This window comes from Parasteatoda tepidariorum, chromosome 3, assembly GCF_982258835.1.
Source record: "Parasteatoda tepidariorum strain Cologne lab strain chromosome 3, Ptep-v5.0, whole genome shotgun sequence".
Classification (NCBI taxonomy): domain Eukaryota; kingdom Metazoa; phylum Arthropoda; class Arachnida; order Araneae; family Theridiidae; genus Parasteatoda; species Parasteatoda tepidariorum.
The window spans coordinates 120621373-120640719 of record NC_141757.1 but is presented as its reverse complement, the minus strand read 5'-3'; the positions used below and the strand labels follow the sequence as shown (position 1 = coordinate 120640719).

At 29.3% G+C, this 19347-nt stretch overlaps 1 protein-coding gene across 14 annotated transcripts in view; it reads right to left on the bottom strand.

Annotated features, from left to right (window-relative positions):
* Positions 1–4348: 4348 nt before the first annotated feature.
* The window catches only part of RanBP3 (ran-binding protein 3), an 83698-nt gene continuing 68699 nt past the window's right edge, over positions 4349–19347 (bottom strand). For all 14 annotated transcript variants that reach the window (XM_071184767.2, XM_071184781.2, XM_071184759.2 and 11 more), the window contains 2 exons: positions 9304–9440; positions 4349–7925 (listed from right to left, as the gene is read on the bottom strand). In XM_071184767.2, the coding sequence (XP_071040868.1) occupies positions 7623–7925; positions 9304–9440 (440 nt within the window). In that variant the 3' untranslated portion in view covers positions 4349–7622. The remainder of the gene's footprint in view (positions 7926–9303; positions 9441–19347) is intronic.

The following is a 19347-nucleotide window of genomic DNA, read 5'->3' as shown; positions in this document are numbered from 1 at the left end:
TCAGAAGATGAGAAGCAAATTCCCCACCCCTTCACTTTTATTTCAGAAGAAAATAAAGTTTTCTATTTGGAAAATAGATTCAAAGATGAAATTTTTTTTAGTTACCAATTTCAATTATTTTTTAGCACTTTGAAATTTCAAAAGGGGCGAAACACTATGTTCGCCCCCTCATTACTATTTCGGAAGAAAATAGAGTGAAAATTGGAGTTAAAATATTTTTTCCACTTTCACTTTACTTTTCCAAAAGTCAAAAAACGCATTAATCGCCCATAACAAAATAAAGTTTCCCACTTGATGTAAAACTTCAAAGCTGAAAAAGAATAGCTTTTTTTCTTCTTCTCTAAAATTACCTATTTTAATGGACTTCGTCTTGGCTAATAACTAAATATCAGAAGAGGCAAAGCACATAAATGTCAGTGGAATATAAAGTTTTCTTATTAAAAATAGCTTCAAAATTGAATTTTTTTTTTTTAAATTACCGATTTTACTTTATTTTTGTGAGTGTCTAAATTTCAGGAGGGGCGAAACGCATCGTTTGCCCCATCACGTAAATTTTAGAGGAGCCCTCTGCCTCCCCCTGGGTGGCACGCCACTGGGTCTGACGCTAGATAGTAGAGGAAACAATGTAAATCAGAAGGGCAATGTACAGAAAGTGTTAACAATCAACTACATGCAGCTGTGGCCTTTCCCCTTCTCTGCAAAGCGTGTTTGTTCTTATGAGAAAGGGAAATAATTCGCAAAAAGCTGTTATACCGTTTTTTACCCTTTCCTTTATGTTTTAGTAGGTACGTAATTACAAAAAAGAAAACTTTCAGCAACTCTATCTTAACATAATTTCTTTCCTACATATATATAATTAGAGTACTGTATTTTGAAAAAACATGATGTGGTCTCTTCATATGGGGCCCCCTTGACAGTCCGGGCCCCGGCGTAGTTACGGCCCTGCATGGACTGTTCACCAATTATGTAAGGAAATAATGAGCAAACATGGAGTGCTAGAATGCGACCTAACGGAAGTATTTACAGCAATGTTATTATTCTTTACAATTCCTGTCACTTCTGCAGCAACTGAAAGGTCATTTAGTAAATTAAAAATAATAAAAAATTATTTAAGAAATAATATGGGCCAAACTCGACTCCGACATTTATCGCTAATAGCAATTGAAAACAAAACCACATCAAGCCTGGATTTAAACGAAGCTATTGATACTTTTGCGAAAACTAAAGCTAGGAAAAAATTGTAAATATAATTGTTATTTAGTCAGTTGGTAGGCCCGACCTTTATGTAATAAACCCTTGAATCTTCTCTATTTCGTTTTATTAGCCATACCTACACCAAGTATTAATTGTAATTTATGTTGTTACTGTTTAATATTTTTATTACCTGCCCTGCAGTGCACAAAAAAGAGCTTAAGTAGCTTAGCATTTTTAAAGTATTTGTATATTTCATATTTTTATTTGATAAAACCTAATCAGTTTACATAGCAGTGGGGCACCATTTTTTAATTTGCCCCAGGGCCCTTGGTTACCTAGCTACGCCACTGCTGGACTTACGTTATTTTGTGATCGCTGTGCACTTTATTTCATCGGGATTTAACGTGTCTTGTAGATTATTTTCGGCGATCGTTTCATTGTGCATTATCTCGTTACTTTTTTCTCTCTCTCTCCTCAGTCGGGATTTAACGATTCTCGTCAATTATTTTTAGTAGACCTTCTGTTACTTGGCGATCGTTTGCGGAATTGCTGTTACCTTATATTTTCGTTCTGAACTCAATCTATTAATGAAAAGAAAACATGAATTAAAAAAAAAAGATTCTTCATTCTGTTTTTTTTTTTAACTATTGTTTTTCATTTTAAGCGATACAATTTATTTAGGGTATTTTGTATTTAACTTTGTTATAAAAAGTTTTTTTTTTTTTCAAATTTATTCAATGAACGTAAGTATAATAATTTGATTATTTTCAAGCAAATAAATCTTAAATCGTTTTTAATTATAAAAAAATTTGGCTATTAGTCAAAACAAATGTTTTTTTTAATTGAATAAAAAGTTAAGCAATGTTTTGACGCTTTTTAATAATTTAACATTAGTACTTAAAAGTACTTTTTTCTTTTAATTTTTCTTAAAATTCTTTCAATACTTGTTTGTTTTATGATTTGTTAGACAAACAATATCATTTTTAAACAAATAAATCCTTTTTCAATCCTTTGTCAATTTTATTTTCAAAAAGAAAATAATAATAAATAACTAAAAAAAAACTTAAATTTATTTTTACATTCATTAAGTATAGAATTAGACCATGAGTTAATACAACTTTATTATTTTAAATAAATAAATTAAAGAATGTCTAACAATGCTTCAAAATCACGGTTTTTTTCTACAAATAATTTTAAAAATGTTTGACTAAAGTGAACATTTCTTTAGTTTGTTTCTTTACTTTCGTTTTTTTTTCTTTTAATTTTCAATGCATGTATGTAAAATATTTTGTTAGTTTTATTATTATTATTTTTAAAACAATAAATCTTAAGTCACTTTTAATTTTTTTAAAAAAAATTCAAATAAAGCTTGGGTCTGTTTTTACATAACACATTTTGTTATGGATTTATACCTTTTATTTTTGATTAATTTAAAGATTTCTGTTTGATAATTTTTGAACATATGCTAAATTGCAATGTCTAACAGACGATGTATCACGATATAAAATTTCTTACATCGCCCAGTCCTATTCATGACTTTGCAGGTGCACAGATACCCTGTACATATTACACAAACAATCGAAATTTTATCCTTTACCTTTTTTTTCAAAAATTTCAATGGTTTTTTCAAATTGTTCAAAAACTTTAGAAAAAAAATTTAATATTTGCATTATGTATTAGCACAATTTCAAATTATATTGCCCAGTTTTTTTTAAATATATTAAAATATTAATTAATATATATTTTTTTTAATATTTCTGAATAAAATTATCTGCATTAGGAACTGTTTAGGACACTATTATTTACGAGCTTTAAATTTTATAAAAAAATTCCCCCCACAGAAATATTTCTATGTATTCCTTACATAGTTAATTTAGCTGACGTAAAACTAAAGATAGAATCAACTCTAAAAGAATTAAACAGCCCATCATGTTTCCTCTCATCTTGTACCTATGTTGATGAAATTGAAATAGACCTAGCGTAAGTGTAGAAATTACTCAAAAATAAATAGTATCGAGAAAACGCACACAGCCTCTAGATCAGGGGTTTCCAACATACATGAGGTCGGGGGCCACAATTAAGAACACAAATCAAATGGCGGGCTGCAACATTATCAAAATTTTATGTAGGACTCTTTTATGTTTGAAGGAACATTAAATATTACTGTCAGATTTTTACCAAATTGTACAAAACAAAAGTATTGAATTACAAATTAAAATAAGAAGTAGATTTTAAAAAATATTTAATTTCATATTTAAAAATTTGGGCTACAATAACTTTAATGTGCACCCATGTATTAAACAATTAATGTGCAACAGATATCTAATTGTTAAGATACAAAACTTTAAAAAGGTTGGTATTAAAACTTACATAGTAGCACACAAAATGTTCAATGACAAAATTGAGGTTTGTCTGCTGCAACCACCAGAGAATAGATATTTACATTTTAAATTTACAAATGTGTGTGTAAATATTTTCGTCCAAAATGAGTGACTTCAAAAAGTTAAATCTGAGAATTTCTTTGAGAAAATTTTGTGATACACATATGCTAAATTATATTCACAAAATACAAAAAAAATTAAATAACAAAGAGCAACATACACGATTATTTCTGTATTTAAATAAATATTTTCTTAAATGCAAAACCTGAGAAATAATTTTTTTTGCCCCGTAGGTATGATAAATTTCACAGCAATGAAGAAATTAGATTTTTATTAACGAGAAAAGTATTTTAAACCCATATAGATTTTTTACGAAAATTGTCCGCAAAAAAATGACAATATATTTTAGTTCGCGGGCCACAAAAAAAAGCTTCCCAGTTGGAAACCACTGCTCTAGATCAAACTGACTTGGAAACAGAGAAGGCAAAGAATCAGCACAGAGGAGAGAACCCTTTGCTACCGAGTAATCACTCTCTGAGGTAAGAACAATGACAGACTTGGCATCGCTGAAGTATCAAAACAAAAGAATTTACATTGCAAGGAAATTTTAATAGTTTCGGTGGACAAGAATAATTTTCAAGTGAATTGGCGGAACCAGTTCAAGGTTTATTATAATTCATCTTTGATAATCAAATACTATGGAGGCTTGCAAAACTAAGAGTAATTTTCAAAAAAGCAAATGAATAGAATTGATAACAGTAAATGATACCAAATTCTGTAAATAATTTTTATTATTATTATGCCTTATTGTTAAAGTAAATAACTTGAAATACATTCAAAAACAATAACTTCCTTCCAGAGAAAAATAGAAGTAATTCGTTATTTTCACAGAAAATAACACATTTAATAGTACATAACAAATTATGTGATGTTACTCAGTTCATATCTATTGCAAATGACACCTCAAGGATGAAAATCGGAACAATATTTAATGCAGTAATGACTCAATGAGGATATTTCAGCTAATGTTTCAAAATTATGAAAATAATATAACTTTAAATGACATACACAACAGTACAATATGAAATTCTCAAATAAATAGTTTAATTGATGCAATTTAAAAATAAAAAAACTTAATTAATGTTCCACAAGTTTAATTATATCAAAACAGTTTTAAGATAAATGAACAATCAGAGTTAATTCAATTATTGGATAGATTGCTGGTATACAATGAATTTGTCTCAAGAAGAAAAAAAAGATATCTTTCTAACAAAAATGCAGAATAAACAAGAGGGCATTAATAACTTTTTAAAAAAATATATACAATAAAATAAAAGGACATTAAACAGATAAGTGAATTTTCAAAGCTTTCCTTATTTAAAAATGAATATGCAGTTGTTGGTATCAGTAAAAGGAAGAAAAAAAAGCTTTTTGTTGCTGCAATTAAACATGTTCTTTACTAATCTTAAATTAAAAAATTAGGTATAAATATCAAAATATTTGTTGTGCATAAGTTAGAATTAATTTTAATAAATTCAGTAGAAAAACTAAATGAATTTTTCAGACAAGATAAATTACTTTTCTTCTCTTCCTTTTTTTAATGAACTTATGAGGAATTGTCACAGGTTTCTTGAACAAATTCAGGGCAAGGGAATAAAATTAATGCTTGTGCCTTTAACTAAATTACAGTAGTGGTCTGTCTAGCACTAGCTATTCTTAACACTTTAAACCAGGGCATGAAATTTCAGTTCTAAATGTACTAACTAGATTAAAATTTTTGTTTGCCACTATTTCAACAAAAATGTAAACAATGTTAACAGTATGAAGAATCTATGGTGACCAAAACCATAAAAGGATGTAGAAAAATTAGAAAATATTTTTGCTAAAATTATTAATTTAAAATAAGGTTTCCATAAAGTTATAATGATTCCAATATCATCCATATAACATTAAAAGTTTAAAAATAAGGAAAATATCAGAAATATTCTCATACTTTCAAGTTAGTATACCACTGACTTTTGGGATTAAAATACAAGTTGCAAGGGTCAAATTATATTAGATGGAGGCACCTATTTAAAAAATTCTTAGCAAATTATTCTAACGAATTTTGAGTTCTGCAAAGGTTCGACAAAGTTATGCTCCAATATTAAAGAGATCTAGCATACAGCTTCAATTATGTTAACCATAGTGCTAAACTTATTTTCAACCCCTTAGCAAAATGTCGATTTGAGGGGAAATCATCACCCATGTGCAATGAAACTCAAATAGTGTCAGTATTTGAACTCGAACTGTAATGCTTTGAAAAATCTCTCAAGAGTTTGCTAGTAAATGCTAACACTGGGGAAAATGATAGTATGTATTGAAAGACAATATTTTACAAGACAAAAACTTACTCAACAACCCTAAATATTTAATCACCAATGGTTTCAGTGACCAGAGGAAATTTCGGGCCCTTGTTTTAGTGTTTTGGAATCGGTCCTTAATACATATTTTTAGAATCCTTATCAAAATAAAATCTAAAAATTAGATATATTAAGGGTCACAAAATAGTATTTAAACATGAGAAAAAAACTTTTGAATGACCACAGAGAAAAGCGAGACTAAAAACATTGCAACTAATTTGATGACCTGATGAAACTCTCTATTAAAACAGAAATCAAACAGTCTGAAAAGGATTCTAAGCATTTAAATATTAATGGTGATTATTACTAAACACTTTATGCATACACACGTGTAAAAGCTGAAATTTTCAATATTTTAAGATAACACTTTTGATATTATTTGAAACATAAGATCTTCAATACATTTGTCACTATAAATTATATTTCCTTCACTTAAAAAATTAAATTTAAAATTTTAAATCTCTTAAATTATTTTGAATTACAAAAAAATAATATAACTTCGAATAACACACACAACACTACTGAATAATAAGTATTCCTCATAAGGTATTGCTCAATACAGTTAAATCATTCAAAACTATTTACAAAGCAATGGAAAAAATAAGAATTTAACATATTTTTTGCACAATTTCATATTCTGTAATATCATTAAATGTTCTTAATTGAACAGGATAATTAGTCTAAAAAAGTTTAAATAATCTTTATTTCATCAAAAAATACGTAATGATTAAAGAACAAATACAGTAGAACCTCGAGTATCAAATGTAATCTGGACCAGACAAGCTTTGGCTAGTTTACAAATTCAGATCAGTAATAATAGAAATAAATTGCTTAATAATTTAAATTCATCAAACTCTAAAAATTGAGTTCCTTTCAATAATAATAATTAGCCATTCAATATCCTTGATATCTTTTTTGTCAAATAAGATATGAAAATATTTTACTTTTTAAACAAATATGCATCAATCAAATAACATATATTAAATAAATTTTACGTTCAACCACAAAAGCATAAGAAACAAATCTTATTTTAAAGGAATATAGAAAAAAAATATGAATATAGAATGACAAAAAAAAGGTAAGGGTAAGGTATAACTGAAAAATAAAGGGAAATGAAAAAAACTAAGCGGATGCACATAAAAATTAAAACTTAAGACTTAAATTAAACAGGATCTTTTGAATGAAAGAGATCTGAATAATCGAGAAACTACTGTTATTTTATAAAATTTTGCAAAAAGAAAAAAAAACTGAAATAAAAATTTGTCTTTTATTGTCGCATTTCTTAAAAATTGTACATTTACTTAATATAAACTTGTTACAAGCTCTCTCTCCAAAAAATTGAGGGGGAAGGGTTCCTTTAAAGTTGACTGGCTGTGCCCATAAGTAGATAACAGTGGTGATCTGTTTATTCAAGTCTCAGTAATTTATAAATCTATAAAGGCAAGTTCTAATTCACAGAAGACAACAAACAATATAGTTCGTATGATTTGTTAATGTCTACCCGTGTGTCTAAAATGCTGCATCTGTCAGTTCACTGAAAACAGCACAATCACACTTTCAACACATAAAAAAAAAGTGACCACACTGGCATGGCAACTAAACCAATAAGAGGTTTTGAGTCAGATTATAAGTTTTAGAGTAACACTCATGACTGAACGTCAGTAGAATCAGCATTTCCACCTAATGCCGCTTCACGTGAGGATTCATGGTGAATGACAAAGTTTGTCTCTGAGCTGCTATCCGCTCCATAATCTCCAGGATCTGTAGCGTGGAGTTTACTAGGTGGACTGTGAGTGCTATCATCAAATGCAGAGCCATCAGGTAGATTGGAAGAACTAGTGGCTTCTTCTACCCTGGATTGCCTGCCTTCGCTTCCTTCTTGTGCCTTCAAAGAAGTCACTCTCCAATTGAGGGCCTGGTACAACTGTTCTGTATCATTTGGTTGAGCCTTGAAAAATAGTAAAAAAATAAAATAAATGTAAAATACTTGATTTTTTTTTTAATGCATACATTGATACAAATTTAAGTTTAAAAAATTAATATACAGTTTTGAATATATAAACAGAGAGTACTGTAAAGACCGCCTATACTATACACAGTTCAATCTTTGTTTAATGGCTCTCTACTTAACGACAGTCTCCATTAAAAAATGATGTGTAGCGGCTTTGGCTTTTTATAGCAAAAAAAAATTTCCTATTTCAATTAAGCAAAGGTTGTTGCTTTTAAAATGAAAATACTCAACATTTTTAAGGATTCTATATTTATTTTTAAAACTGAAACACAAACAGAATTAAATGGCTGGCAGGACATATAAAAATCTTCCTTTACATGAGTTATGGTTTGTTTATCAGAGTTCATTAAGTTCTCTTCACTAAACATAATTTTCAAATTTATATTTTTATATACACCAAATCAAAATATGAACTGAATGAACTAATTCATTGAAAGTCCCTCAGTTTAATCAAGAAAAAAAATCTGAAAAATAGGGAAAAGAAAATAGTAAAAAAAAAATAATGGTTTTCTAAAAATATCTGATTGCTAAAAATCAGGAACTAATTTTACTGTAAATATTGATTTTGCTTCATAATTGTTTATACGACAAAATCGAAATTTTTTTTTCTTCTTAGAATCGAAGTTATTCCCTTCACATTTTTTTCTTTTAACTGACTGGTCGAATCAAAATATAGTTTCACACAGTGCTTAAAGAATGTATTCTTTTCATAATTTAACATTTTTCAATGTGACTTAGATGACATTTAACAAAAAAAAAAGAAAAAACAAACAAAAAAATACAATTTTAGCAAGTTTTCAATAGCAAATAACCAAATACACAAACAAAAAATGGCAGTGAGGAAAGAAAATAAAAAATTGATAACTAGAAACGTAAATCATATTTCCCAGGTATTCTTTAGAAAATATTTTTTTAAAATAAATAAAAATAAAAATTTTTTTTACCTTTTTTAAACTCTTACAAAAAATAATACAATCGAAAATTAATTAGAATGCTTAAATAGAAAGCTTAAATCAAATAAAAAAAAACAAAGGCTAACACGATTTTATTGATTTTTTTTGCTAGAGGATTTTCACAGAAGTTTTAGCAGTTTTCAATATGGCAGAAATTGCAAAGCTGAGTCAGTGGCAAATTATTAAAGAGATAAAGAAAAAAAAAAATACACTGCAAATTGAAATTTTTGAATTATAATAAATGGAATTCATTATAGATCCAAATATGGGGAAAAAATGGAATTTTATAAGCAAATCAGAAAACCATCCACAAACATTGAACTAGTGGTTAAAAAAAATATTTAAGTCTTAATTATTCTTACCATAACAAGAAACACTTTAACGCCCTGAGGATCATAAGCTGTCAATCTGACTGTTTTTACACTTGGATGCTCAACAGACATTCCGGCCCAGACTTTAGTATTAAGCACGACTCGAAGGCTTCCTCTTGTGCGCATGACTGCAAAATAAAAATTACACAAGTTTACACTTTGAATTTTAAAAGAGAAACTAAGTCTTTAAGAATTGACAAAAGAACTATAGAATTAGCAACAAATAAAACTATACAGTTACAGTCGAACCTCGTTAACACAAAATTGAGGGGACTATTATAATTATTTCGTGTTAACCGGATTTCATCTTATCTCATACATACATTGTAAAAAAGATTTATTACATACGATTAATACCTATTATGTACTACTTCTAACAAAGGGCAGGGATGAGAGTAGTCAGAAAGTAAAAAAGAGGAAATCCAAGAATGAATATACAATATATACACAAAAATTTGACAAAAAAAGTGCAATTTTTAAACTTGCAGGGGTGATTGTGAGCCTAAGTCAAAATTCCGGAAAATTTCTTGAGTTAAAAAAAACAAAAAAACAGTTTAAATTGAAAAAAATTTAAACAAGGTTTTTTTCCTATATTTCTTAGTTTACTTAAAATATATTAAAAATTTTACACATACCTATAACATTTACACATAGCTAGGATGACCTGGAGAAGCAATTAAAATTTACAAATATGTCTTTCTTTCTTGAGTTTATGATTATAACAACTATTTACTGATAAAAAATGAATATTAATCATGAATATAAGCTTATAAAGTATCTCTCTGGCTCTCCCTTACAAACAAATAAAATAAACTGTGTTTTTAAGTTCCACCTTTGAAAATTTGATTTCAGGAAACTTCTGTGATAAATGATATTTTGAAACGTCTGGACCTTCGATCTCCGGAAACTTCCAGATCACTGTTAGCAAAAATTCCGGAAATCCGGATTTTTTCCGGAGCACAATCACCCCTGAACTTGTAAACCATGTGATTATAAATCCCGATGATTAATTTTAAAATTGTATGAATATGAATCACATGCATGATTTTAAATTGAGAGAATATGAATCCCAATATGAGGCTTTTAAATCACGGGAATATGAAACTCCATATCAAATTTTAAAAAATGCGAAAATACAAATCATGATGCGTAATTTTTAGATCACGTAAATACGAATCACGATGCATAATTTTTAAATCATGCGAATACGAATCCCAATGTCTAATTTTCAAAGCATGTATAAATAGGAAAATCGATGTTTGATATTACAACCGCAAAAACGAATCATGAAATTGGATTTTAAGCTGGCATGACAACAAATCGCTGTGTAGGGTTTTGAAAGCGCGTAAATACAAATTGTGATATTGGATTTTTAAATCTCGTAAACAAGAATCGCAATGTACGATATTTAAATCACCTGAATAAAAATCGCAACATTCCACTTTTAAATCAGGTAAATACGAAAATCGATGTTTGATAATAAAATCGAGATTTTAAAAATGCATAAATACAAAACGCGATATTGTAGTTATAAATCTTGTAAATAAGAATCATAATGTACGATGTTTAAATGGAATAAATAAGAATCGCAATGCGCAACTTTTAAATCAGGTAAATACGAAAATTAATGATTGATATTAAAATCGAGCGAATAAGAATCGAGATATTAGCAGAGTCTGGACTTGGGATTTCTAAAAGGCTTGTTTATATTTTTTTTTGTTTAGACATAATAAATAAAATGTACAAGATTAATTGAATGAACAAATAAATATTTTCACCGCAAATCCACCTCTATTTTTTTTCGTTTGCTTTCATGCCAGACAACAGGGTCACGATGTCTGAATTGTGAAAATACGAGCTATCCGGCGGAAGAATAAAAATACGGAAAATCTTATTTTCTGTGCGTAAAAGAGAAAATAGCTAAAATAAGTAAAAATACGGAAGGGATAGCAGATAGGATGCAGTTTCAATTTTCTGATCTTTGAAAATCGTAAATAAATATAATTATTTTATTTCAACAACTGAATTTTCAAAAAAAAAAAAAAAAAAAAAAAATGATATTTATAAATTTTTTTTTTTTTTAAATTTTTTTTTTTTTAAATTTTTTTTTTTTTTAAAAAATTTTTATATTTATATAAATTTTTTTTTTTTTTTTTTTTTTAAAATTTTTTTTTTTTTGAAGCGAAACTTTTAGAGAGTTATTGATAAAAAGGCTGAAATTGGAGAGGCAAAAGCGAAAAAATCTCAGCCCTGTATAAAGGTCAACCAGTTTTATCCCAAGGAAATGATTTTTAGAGAAACTTCAGAGTAAGAAATGAGGACTTCAATACTTTTGCTCCGGGGAAAATTAAATTCCTCACAAAATATTTTAACTTGGGCAAAAAAAAAATTTCAGCGGGAAGATGGAAAAATCTGAAATAAAGCAGAAATTCGCGAATCCGTGAAAGAATCACCACATCCCTGAAAGGGGTAAACAGGGCTTAATCCAGGTTTTCAATCCTAATACCTATTTTTGTGAAATTTTTTTTTCTTTTTTTGAAAATTTAGTATTGCTACAAAAAAAAAAAAAAAAAAAAAAAAACTACATACAGTGGCGCTTACGTATTTTGGACATGTCTTTATGAAAAGTAAAATCCAAAATTTAATGTTCACGCATAAGTTTATTGAATTGATAATTATGTATTGGAACAAATAACTTATTTTTAATATATTTTCACAATGAAAATCATTTACCTAACTGTTATACTTAAATTATGTAACATTTTACAAAAAATATGCATTCCGCACACCTAAGGACAACAAAATAAATATTTCTTAATCGTTAATAAAATTAATAACAATGTAAAAAATGTAACAAAAAATAAAGATTTGGAGCTAGTATTTAGTCGGTAAGCCTTTTGTGGCAATTACTGCTTCACATCTACGAGGCATCGAATCTACTAATCTTTGACATCGCTGAGGAGGTATAGCTGCCCAGCCTTCTTTGACAAATTTTCATAAATCACCTAATTTTTTTGGTTTTTGCTGTTTCACATATTTATCCACATCTATCCACAGCATCTCGATCAGGTTGAGATCTGGTGATTGGGAAGGCCACTGCAAAACCTCAATTTTCTTGCTTGACAAGAAGGCCTTCGCAGTTTTGCTTGTGTGCTTTGGATCATTATCGGTTTGCATGATTGGTTTTCTTGAGCGAAGTTTCCTGTAATAAGGCAGAAAAACAGTCTTGATAATGACCACATACACATGCTGATCCATGATGCCTTCGATTTTGTGAATTGGACCACATCGTGAACATGTCATGGCATCCCACACCATCACCGAGCCGCCTCCACCTTTTACAGTAGATTTTGCACACCGTACATTAAATTCTTCACCGACTCGACGCCTCACATAACTTTTGCCATCTGAGCCCATTCTATTGAACTTCGATTCGTCTGTAAATATAACTCGATTCCAGTCAGCCGATGTCCAGTTTCGGTGCCTCTTTGCAAAAGCTAATCGAGCTGCTATATTCTTCTTTGACATCAACGGTTTTTTCCTACATACGCGACCCATAAGCCGAAACTCATTTAAACGCCGTTTGATGGTATTATTGCTTACGTGCATGCCTGTTAATTCAGCGAATTCGTTTCTGATGTCCGGGGCGGTTTTGTGACGATCAGCTTCAGAAATTCGATGAATAATTCAATCTTCTCGTTCGGTAGGTTTGCGAGGACGTGGTTTTCGGGATGCTTATTCAATACTTTTGGTCATTTGAATAGATTTCAATGCTCGGAAAAATGCTGTGTTTGATAATTTTAACCGCCTACCAATTTCTATAATGCTTAAACCTTCTTTTCTCCGAGTATCTATTCGACATCTCTGTTCATTGCTAACATTTTTTCCCTTACTCATAATAATGTCGAAATTTGTACTAAAAAAAAAGAAGAAAAAAATTTATATAATGTTTTAAAGCATCCAGAAGATAATGTAGTAAATTACACTTACATTGATCGATAAATTGATTGTAATCATTCAATGACTCATGATTAGACAAACTGTCTTTAAGTATAAGAAACTTAACAAAATACTATATTTTTCAAATAAACTTTTATGAAACACTTGTGAACACGAATGAATTATTTGAGGATTGAAGGTCAACTAAGGTAGAATTCGTCATTATAGATATCTTGATTAAAACATAATATTCAACCAAAATAATGACACATTTATTTTGAAATCACAGTCCTTAAGTACGTGAGCGCAACTGTATGTATACAAAAAGTACAATACTGTAAAAAACATGCACATATTGCGCAAGGAATTGCTTATAAGACAGCCTGCAGATTAATTCCATTTATTAATTCAATGTAAATTATACAGCCAGCCAGCATAGAAATTACGGAATTTACTAAACAGATTAATATTAACGTTAAAAATTAGATTTATATAAAGTTTAAAATTTTTTTTTAACTTATTTACTAATAAAATTTACTGAACCTATTATGATTAAGAAATTATTATTTTGATATTGTGTTTAACTTTTACTTTTGAATTAATGGTTGAAAAAATAATAGAAATACAGAATACATAGATAAAATTATATCAATGACAGAGATATTTTGCGATTTTCAGTATTTTTAAAGATAGTAATTATGTTTTGAGCCTGTTCATCAGATAATAATTTGGATCCATTGAAAATTATGTTCAGATGACAATTTAAATACTTCTGTGAAATGCTGCATCTGAGTTTGGTACAGACTAAATTCATCTAAGAAAATAATCTTTCCACAGATGCTGCAGAGGAAGGAACAATCACACGTAAAGTTAACAGTCTCATTAAATTAGGAAAATCATTCCACACTGTAGCTTCTCTTTCCATAATTGATATTAAATCTGATGGTGTAATTTTGTGTCCCATACACACTTTAGCTTCATCTTTTTCATTTTTCCTAATCAACAACTTGGCTGCTTCTAATTTTTCTATATCAGAGGTTAATTTTGATTCTTGCATTTCTAATTCAAATTTAATAAGTTCTTCTTTTGCTGATATTTCTTGAATAAATGGTGCAGACTCTGTTGTTTGTCCTTGAAAATGATTAGTTTGCTTTTGACCATAGAACAACATTAAATCTGAAAAATTTTTTTTTTCATTTAATTCTGCTTGATAGACAGCTTTTCTTTCATGGTCTTGGACAAAAACGTCAAATGCAGCCAAGGGAGACTTGTCGCTTACTTCAAATGCAATTTTCATCTCATTTTAAAAATCATCTGGAAATGGATAGATAAAATTGTTCTCAAAATCTTTAAATATTTTATGCAAATCACTTTTTTTGTTCTTACGAAGCTTGCGGTTTAAACAAGCTGCTTGCAGTAGCTGCTAAATTTATAAGTCCTAAAAAATTCTCTTTTCTATTAGGAACTTTAAATCTGGCTAATAAGCCTAGTTGCTCTCTTTGTGCCATGCTTTCATCTGAAAACAAAGCACCTTTAATTGTGATAACATACTTTCTTCGATGTATTCGGAAATACATTCTAAAAGATTTTGTACAGAAACTCGTGATAAATATGTTGCATTTTTTGCACAAGTTTCTAAGTGTCTCCTAATGTCTGTATCTTGAAGATCATTGCCCCAAAATTGTATTAAACTCTCAAAATTTTCTAAAACAGCCCAAGAGTACCATAAAGTTTAAAACTTTAACAAATTTCTTCATTACAATGTTATTTTTCTCTTTATCATTTCCAGCTCCTTTCTGAATTTGCTCCGAAACATTGAATTTTTTAACTGAATTGATACTGTTAGTAGCATTAATATGCATTCTACTGTCTTCATGTTCCATCATGCATCTAGTTGGATGTCCAAAAAAATTTACCCCTTCAGTTATCCAAGGTCCTTTATTATTTATAACAGAGCGCACTCTGCATAAAAACCATTCAGCTGAAGGACTATAGTAAATCCATTCTTTACATTTTTCATACTTTGTGACATTGGTTAATTTATTTTCCTTATCGATGTTTTCAGGCTTTTTGCTACTGACTGCAGGAATATTAACATTTGGTATTTTTTCAATAACATCTTTGTCAGTAAGTAAAATTTATTTGGCGATGAAATTAACTTCGCTTTCGTGTTCGACACTTTCCTCTATCTCAGGAACAGCATCGTTTTTTTCTGTAACAAAACTTGAATTGTTTTGCTCTTTAATTATTGGTTCCGTAGCATTTTTAATACACTGTGCCTCGTTATCAACTGTGACGGTTTTTCAGACTGAAAAAATGTTTTAATCGATTTTGTTCCTATACTACCGATCGTGCGTAAACGCTTCATATAATTATTGCTATTCCGTGAGCCACCTACTCCACTTAAATTCCTTCCTTGCTTCATTATAAATATTCATAAATCTTGTTACAAAATACAAACAGAACACATTTTACGCTAAATCATAACAAAAACACTTGTCGTCTGGGAAAATGAGTTGAGTTGTTTACGCGCTAGCTCAATTTAGTGGGTTGCCTAGTATAAAAACTTCGCCGCTCACTCCGATTGAATAGCGTACTTAGGAGAAGTGACGTCAACATATCAAGCCTGTTTTCGAGCTAGTGAGTTTGCGTGGAAGGTCGCCCGACGCTGAACTTCGCCGTACGATACGGGGTTCACAGTGAATCCACTTTTCAGTGAACTGCTCAGAAAACTATTCAGTACTTTAATTCCTTTGAACTTTTTTTTATTTTAGTGAAGATGCGTTTTTTTTTTCGAAGTTTGTTGAAATACTGATTTATTTACTTTTAAATTCTGTGAAGGTACAGATTTTTTTTTTTTAATTTTGTGAAGGTACCGAAAAATGGTACCAAAATCGACCTGGATTAAGCACCGGGGAAAATAGAAATAGTATTCCTTAAAATGAATAATTGGCACTTAATTCACATGCTTATTATCTTTGCTGTGTCCAGTTCCTTTCCTGTTAAGTGATAATTAGCTTGAAAATTTCCTGTCAAGCATTTGAAACACAATTATCATTGATTGCTGACTCCCGGGACCAAAATGTGTTTTATGTAAAGCAATATTTTACGTTAAGGGATTTCATGTTAATGAGGTTCAACTGTATTACATTTAAGAGAAACAATTCTTTCCTGACTTTGTGAAAGAAATTGAATAAGGTTGTGCAATAGGACATTCTAAAAAAGTTTTTTCTGCTAAGAGATTGCTTATAATTTAATTATTAACCTATGTGGTTCTTTTTTATAAAAAGTTAAACTACTTATATAACAAGCATACACAGTGGTGGCCAAAAGTGTGGGCATTTTTTTAAAGTTTCATGTTTTTCAACTTTGTGTGCGTGTAGAATATATTAATTTTTACTAAAATATAAACATTTATACATTAAATTGAAGGTAATTTAATGTAGAATTTAATAATAAATACTGTATTACAATATCTGTATTACAAAAAAAGTTATGCAACTAATAGTAAGATCTATCTCAGATTTGCATTTTTTTAAAGTGATACTTACACAATCAATACTTCGTAGGATAACCCTTATTTTTTAAGACAGCTTCACAGCGTCTTTTCATTGAGTGAACGAGTGTTTGGAGTTCATCTTTTGCAATCACATGATACCAAGAATCAATTATAGCTTTAATAAGTCGTCTTTTATTGGATGGAAGTTTTTTTCGTACAAGAATTTTCAAACGTCACCACAAATTTTCTATTGGATTGAGATCAGGGCTGTTTCTTGGCCTTGGTAATATATCTATGCCTTTATTTTGATACCATGCTTTGTATACTTTTGCTGTGTGGCATGGAGCTGAATCCTGCTGAAAAATAAATGGTGCATTGTTGGGGAAGATATCCCTGATGGAAGGTATCAATTTTGGTTTCAGGACAGTTTCGATGCATTTTTTGGCATTCAGGATGCCATCAATCACTTGAATTCGGCCCACACCATCTGCAGACATACATGCCCAAATCATGACATTTGTTGGGTTTTTTGTAGTTGCTTCAATGCAATCAGGATGAAGTGCTTCACCTACTCTATGTCTTACGTATTTTCTACCATCACTATCAAAGAGCGATATTTTACTCTCATCGCTCCAGATTACTTGCTTCCATTAATTTTCTGACCATTTAATGTGTTCTTTTGCCCACTTTTTTTCGAGTTGCTTTTGATTTACATATGGTTTTTTCCTTGGAATTCTAGCTTGTAGTCTAAATCCTGATAACATTCTTTGTATTGCTCTTGAACTTACTGCAATACCCGCTGCATTCATTTCACATGTAATGGCATCTGATGAAATTTTCCTATCTTGAAGGCATAGTCGTTTAATTTTTCTATCAGCAGTAGCACTTGTGCATTTTTTTTGGCCTGATTTGGCTTCATTATCCACTGATTTCGTTTTTTCATAACGTATACAGAACTTTCGTACACCAGAACAAGTCACTGAACCACCAACTTGTCTTACAATTTCAGCATAAAAGAGGCCATTTTCTCTCATTATGACAATTCGGCTTCTTTTCGTAGATGTCCAAGTAGTTCTTTAACATTGTTTAAAATTAGTTTAATTTAAAAAAAAAGGACTTTAAATATTCAAAAACAGCAATACTCTATTTAATTGTACTAGTATGCATCAATCCGCAAAATATTTCCACAACAATAACTCTTTTACCATCCAAATAACCTAAACTATAGTTACAGACATTTGATTGGTCCTAAGAACAGTGTTTGTGATTGGCTTGTACGCTTTTATTACAAAACACGTCTTTATTCAAAACGATTTGTGTTTGTTTGTTCTACTAAAATGAGCATAACTTTTTTTGTAATACAGATATTTTAATTCTGCTTTTGCTATTAAATTCTACATTAAATTACCTTCAATTTGATATATAAACGTTTGTATTTAAGTGAAAATTAATATATTCAACAAGCACATAAAGTTGAAAAACATGAAACTTTCAAAAACTGTCCACACTTTTGGCCAACACTGTATGTATGTGTGTAGGTTGAGTAACTCCAAGCATTGTTAATATGAAATTATAAAAGTTATTAGTTGAAAATGCAATTACTATTTTATTACCAGAACAGGCAACATATCGTTAAAAACAGGATCAACACAATACTCTCTTTAAAGGAAGCACTTTTTTTAAAAAAACATTACAATACTAACATAGTTTTAAAAAAATGTGGAATAAGCACAAATAAAGTCACATGATCAGAAATGCAATTGTTTTGTTACCATAAAACGCCAGTTTCTTCAGTGTTAAAACACAGGCAAGTGAAATTTTCAAATATATTTACTCCAAGTCAAATTTACTCTGTTTTCAATGTAACTTGTTTGTAGTTTTTTTTGCATTCCAGGGATGAGAGTAGTCAGAAAGTAAAAAAGAGGAAATCCAAAAAAAAAAAAAAAGAAAAAAAAAAGAAAGAAAAAAAAAGAATATATATATATATATATATATATATATATATATATATATATATACATATATAAACAAAAATTTGACAAAAAAGTGCGATTTTTAAACTTGTAAACCATGTGAATATAAATCCCGATATGAGACTTTTAAATCACGTAAATATGAAACTCTACATCGAATTTAAAAAATGCGAAAATACAAATCATGATTTTTAAATTTTTTGATCACGATGCATAATTTTCAAATCGCGCGATATTACAACCACAAAAACGAATCATGATATTGGATTTTAAGCTCACGTGAATACGAATTGCTACATAGGGCTTTAAAAGCTCGTAAATACAAATCGCGATATTGATTTTTTAAATCCCGTAAGTAAGAATCGCACTGTACAATATTTAAATCGCCTGAATAAGAATCGCAACGTTCAACTTTTAAATCAGGTAAGTATGAAAATCGAGATTTGATAATAAAATCGAGATTTTAAAAATGCATAAATACAAAACACGATATTGGATTTTTAAATGTCGTAAATAAGAATCATAATATACGATATTTAAATAGCGTAAATAAGAATCGCAATGTGCAACTTTTAAATCAGGTAAATACAAAAATCGATGATTGATATTAAAATCGCGTGAATG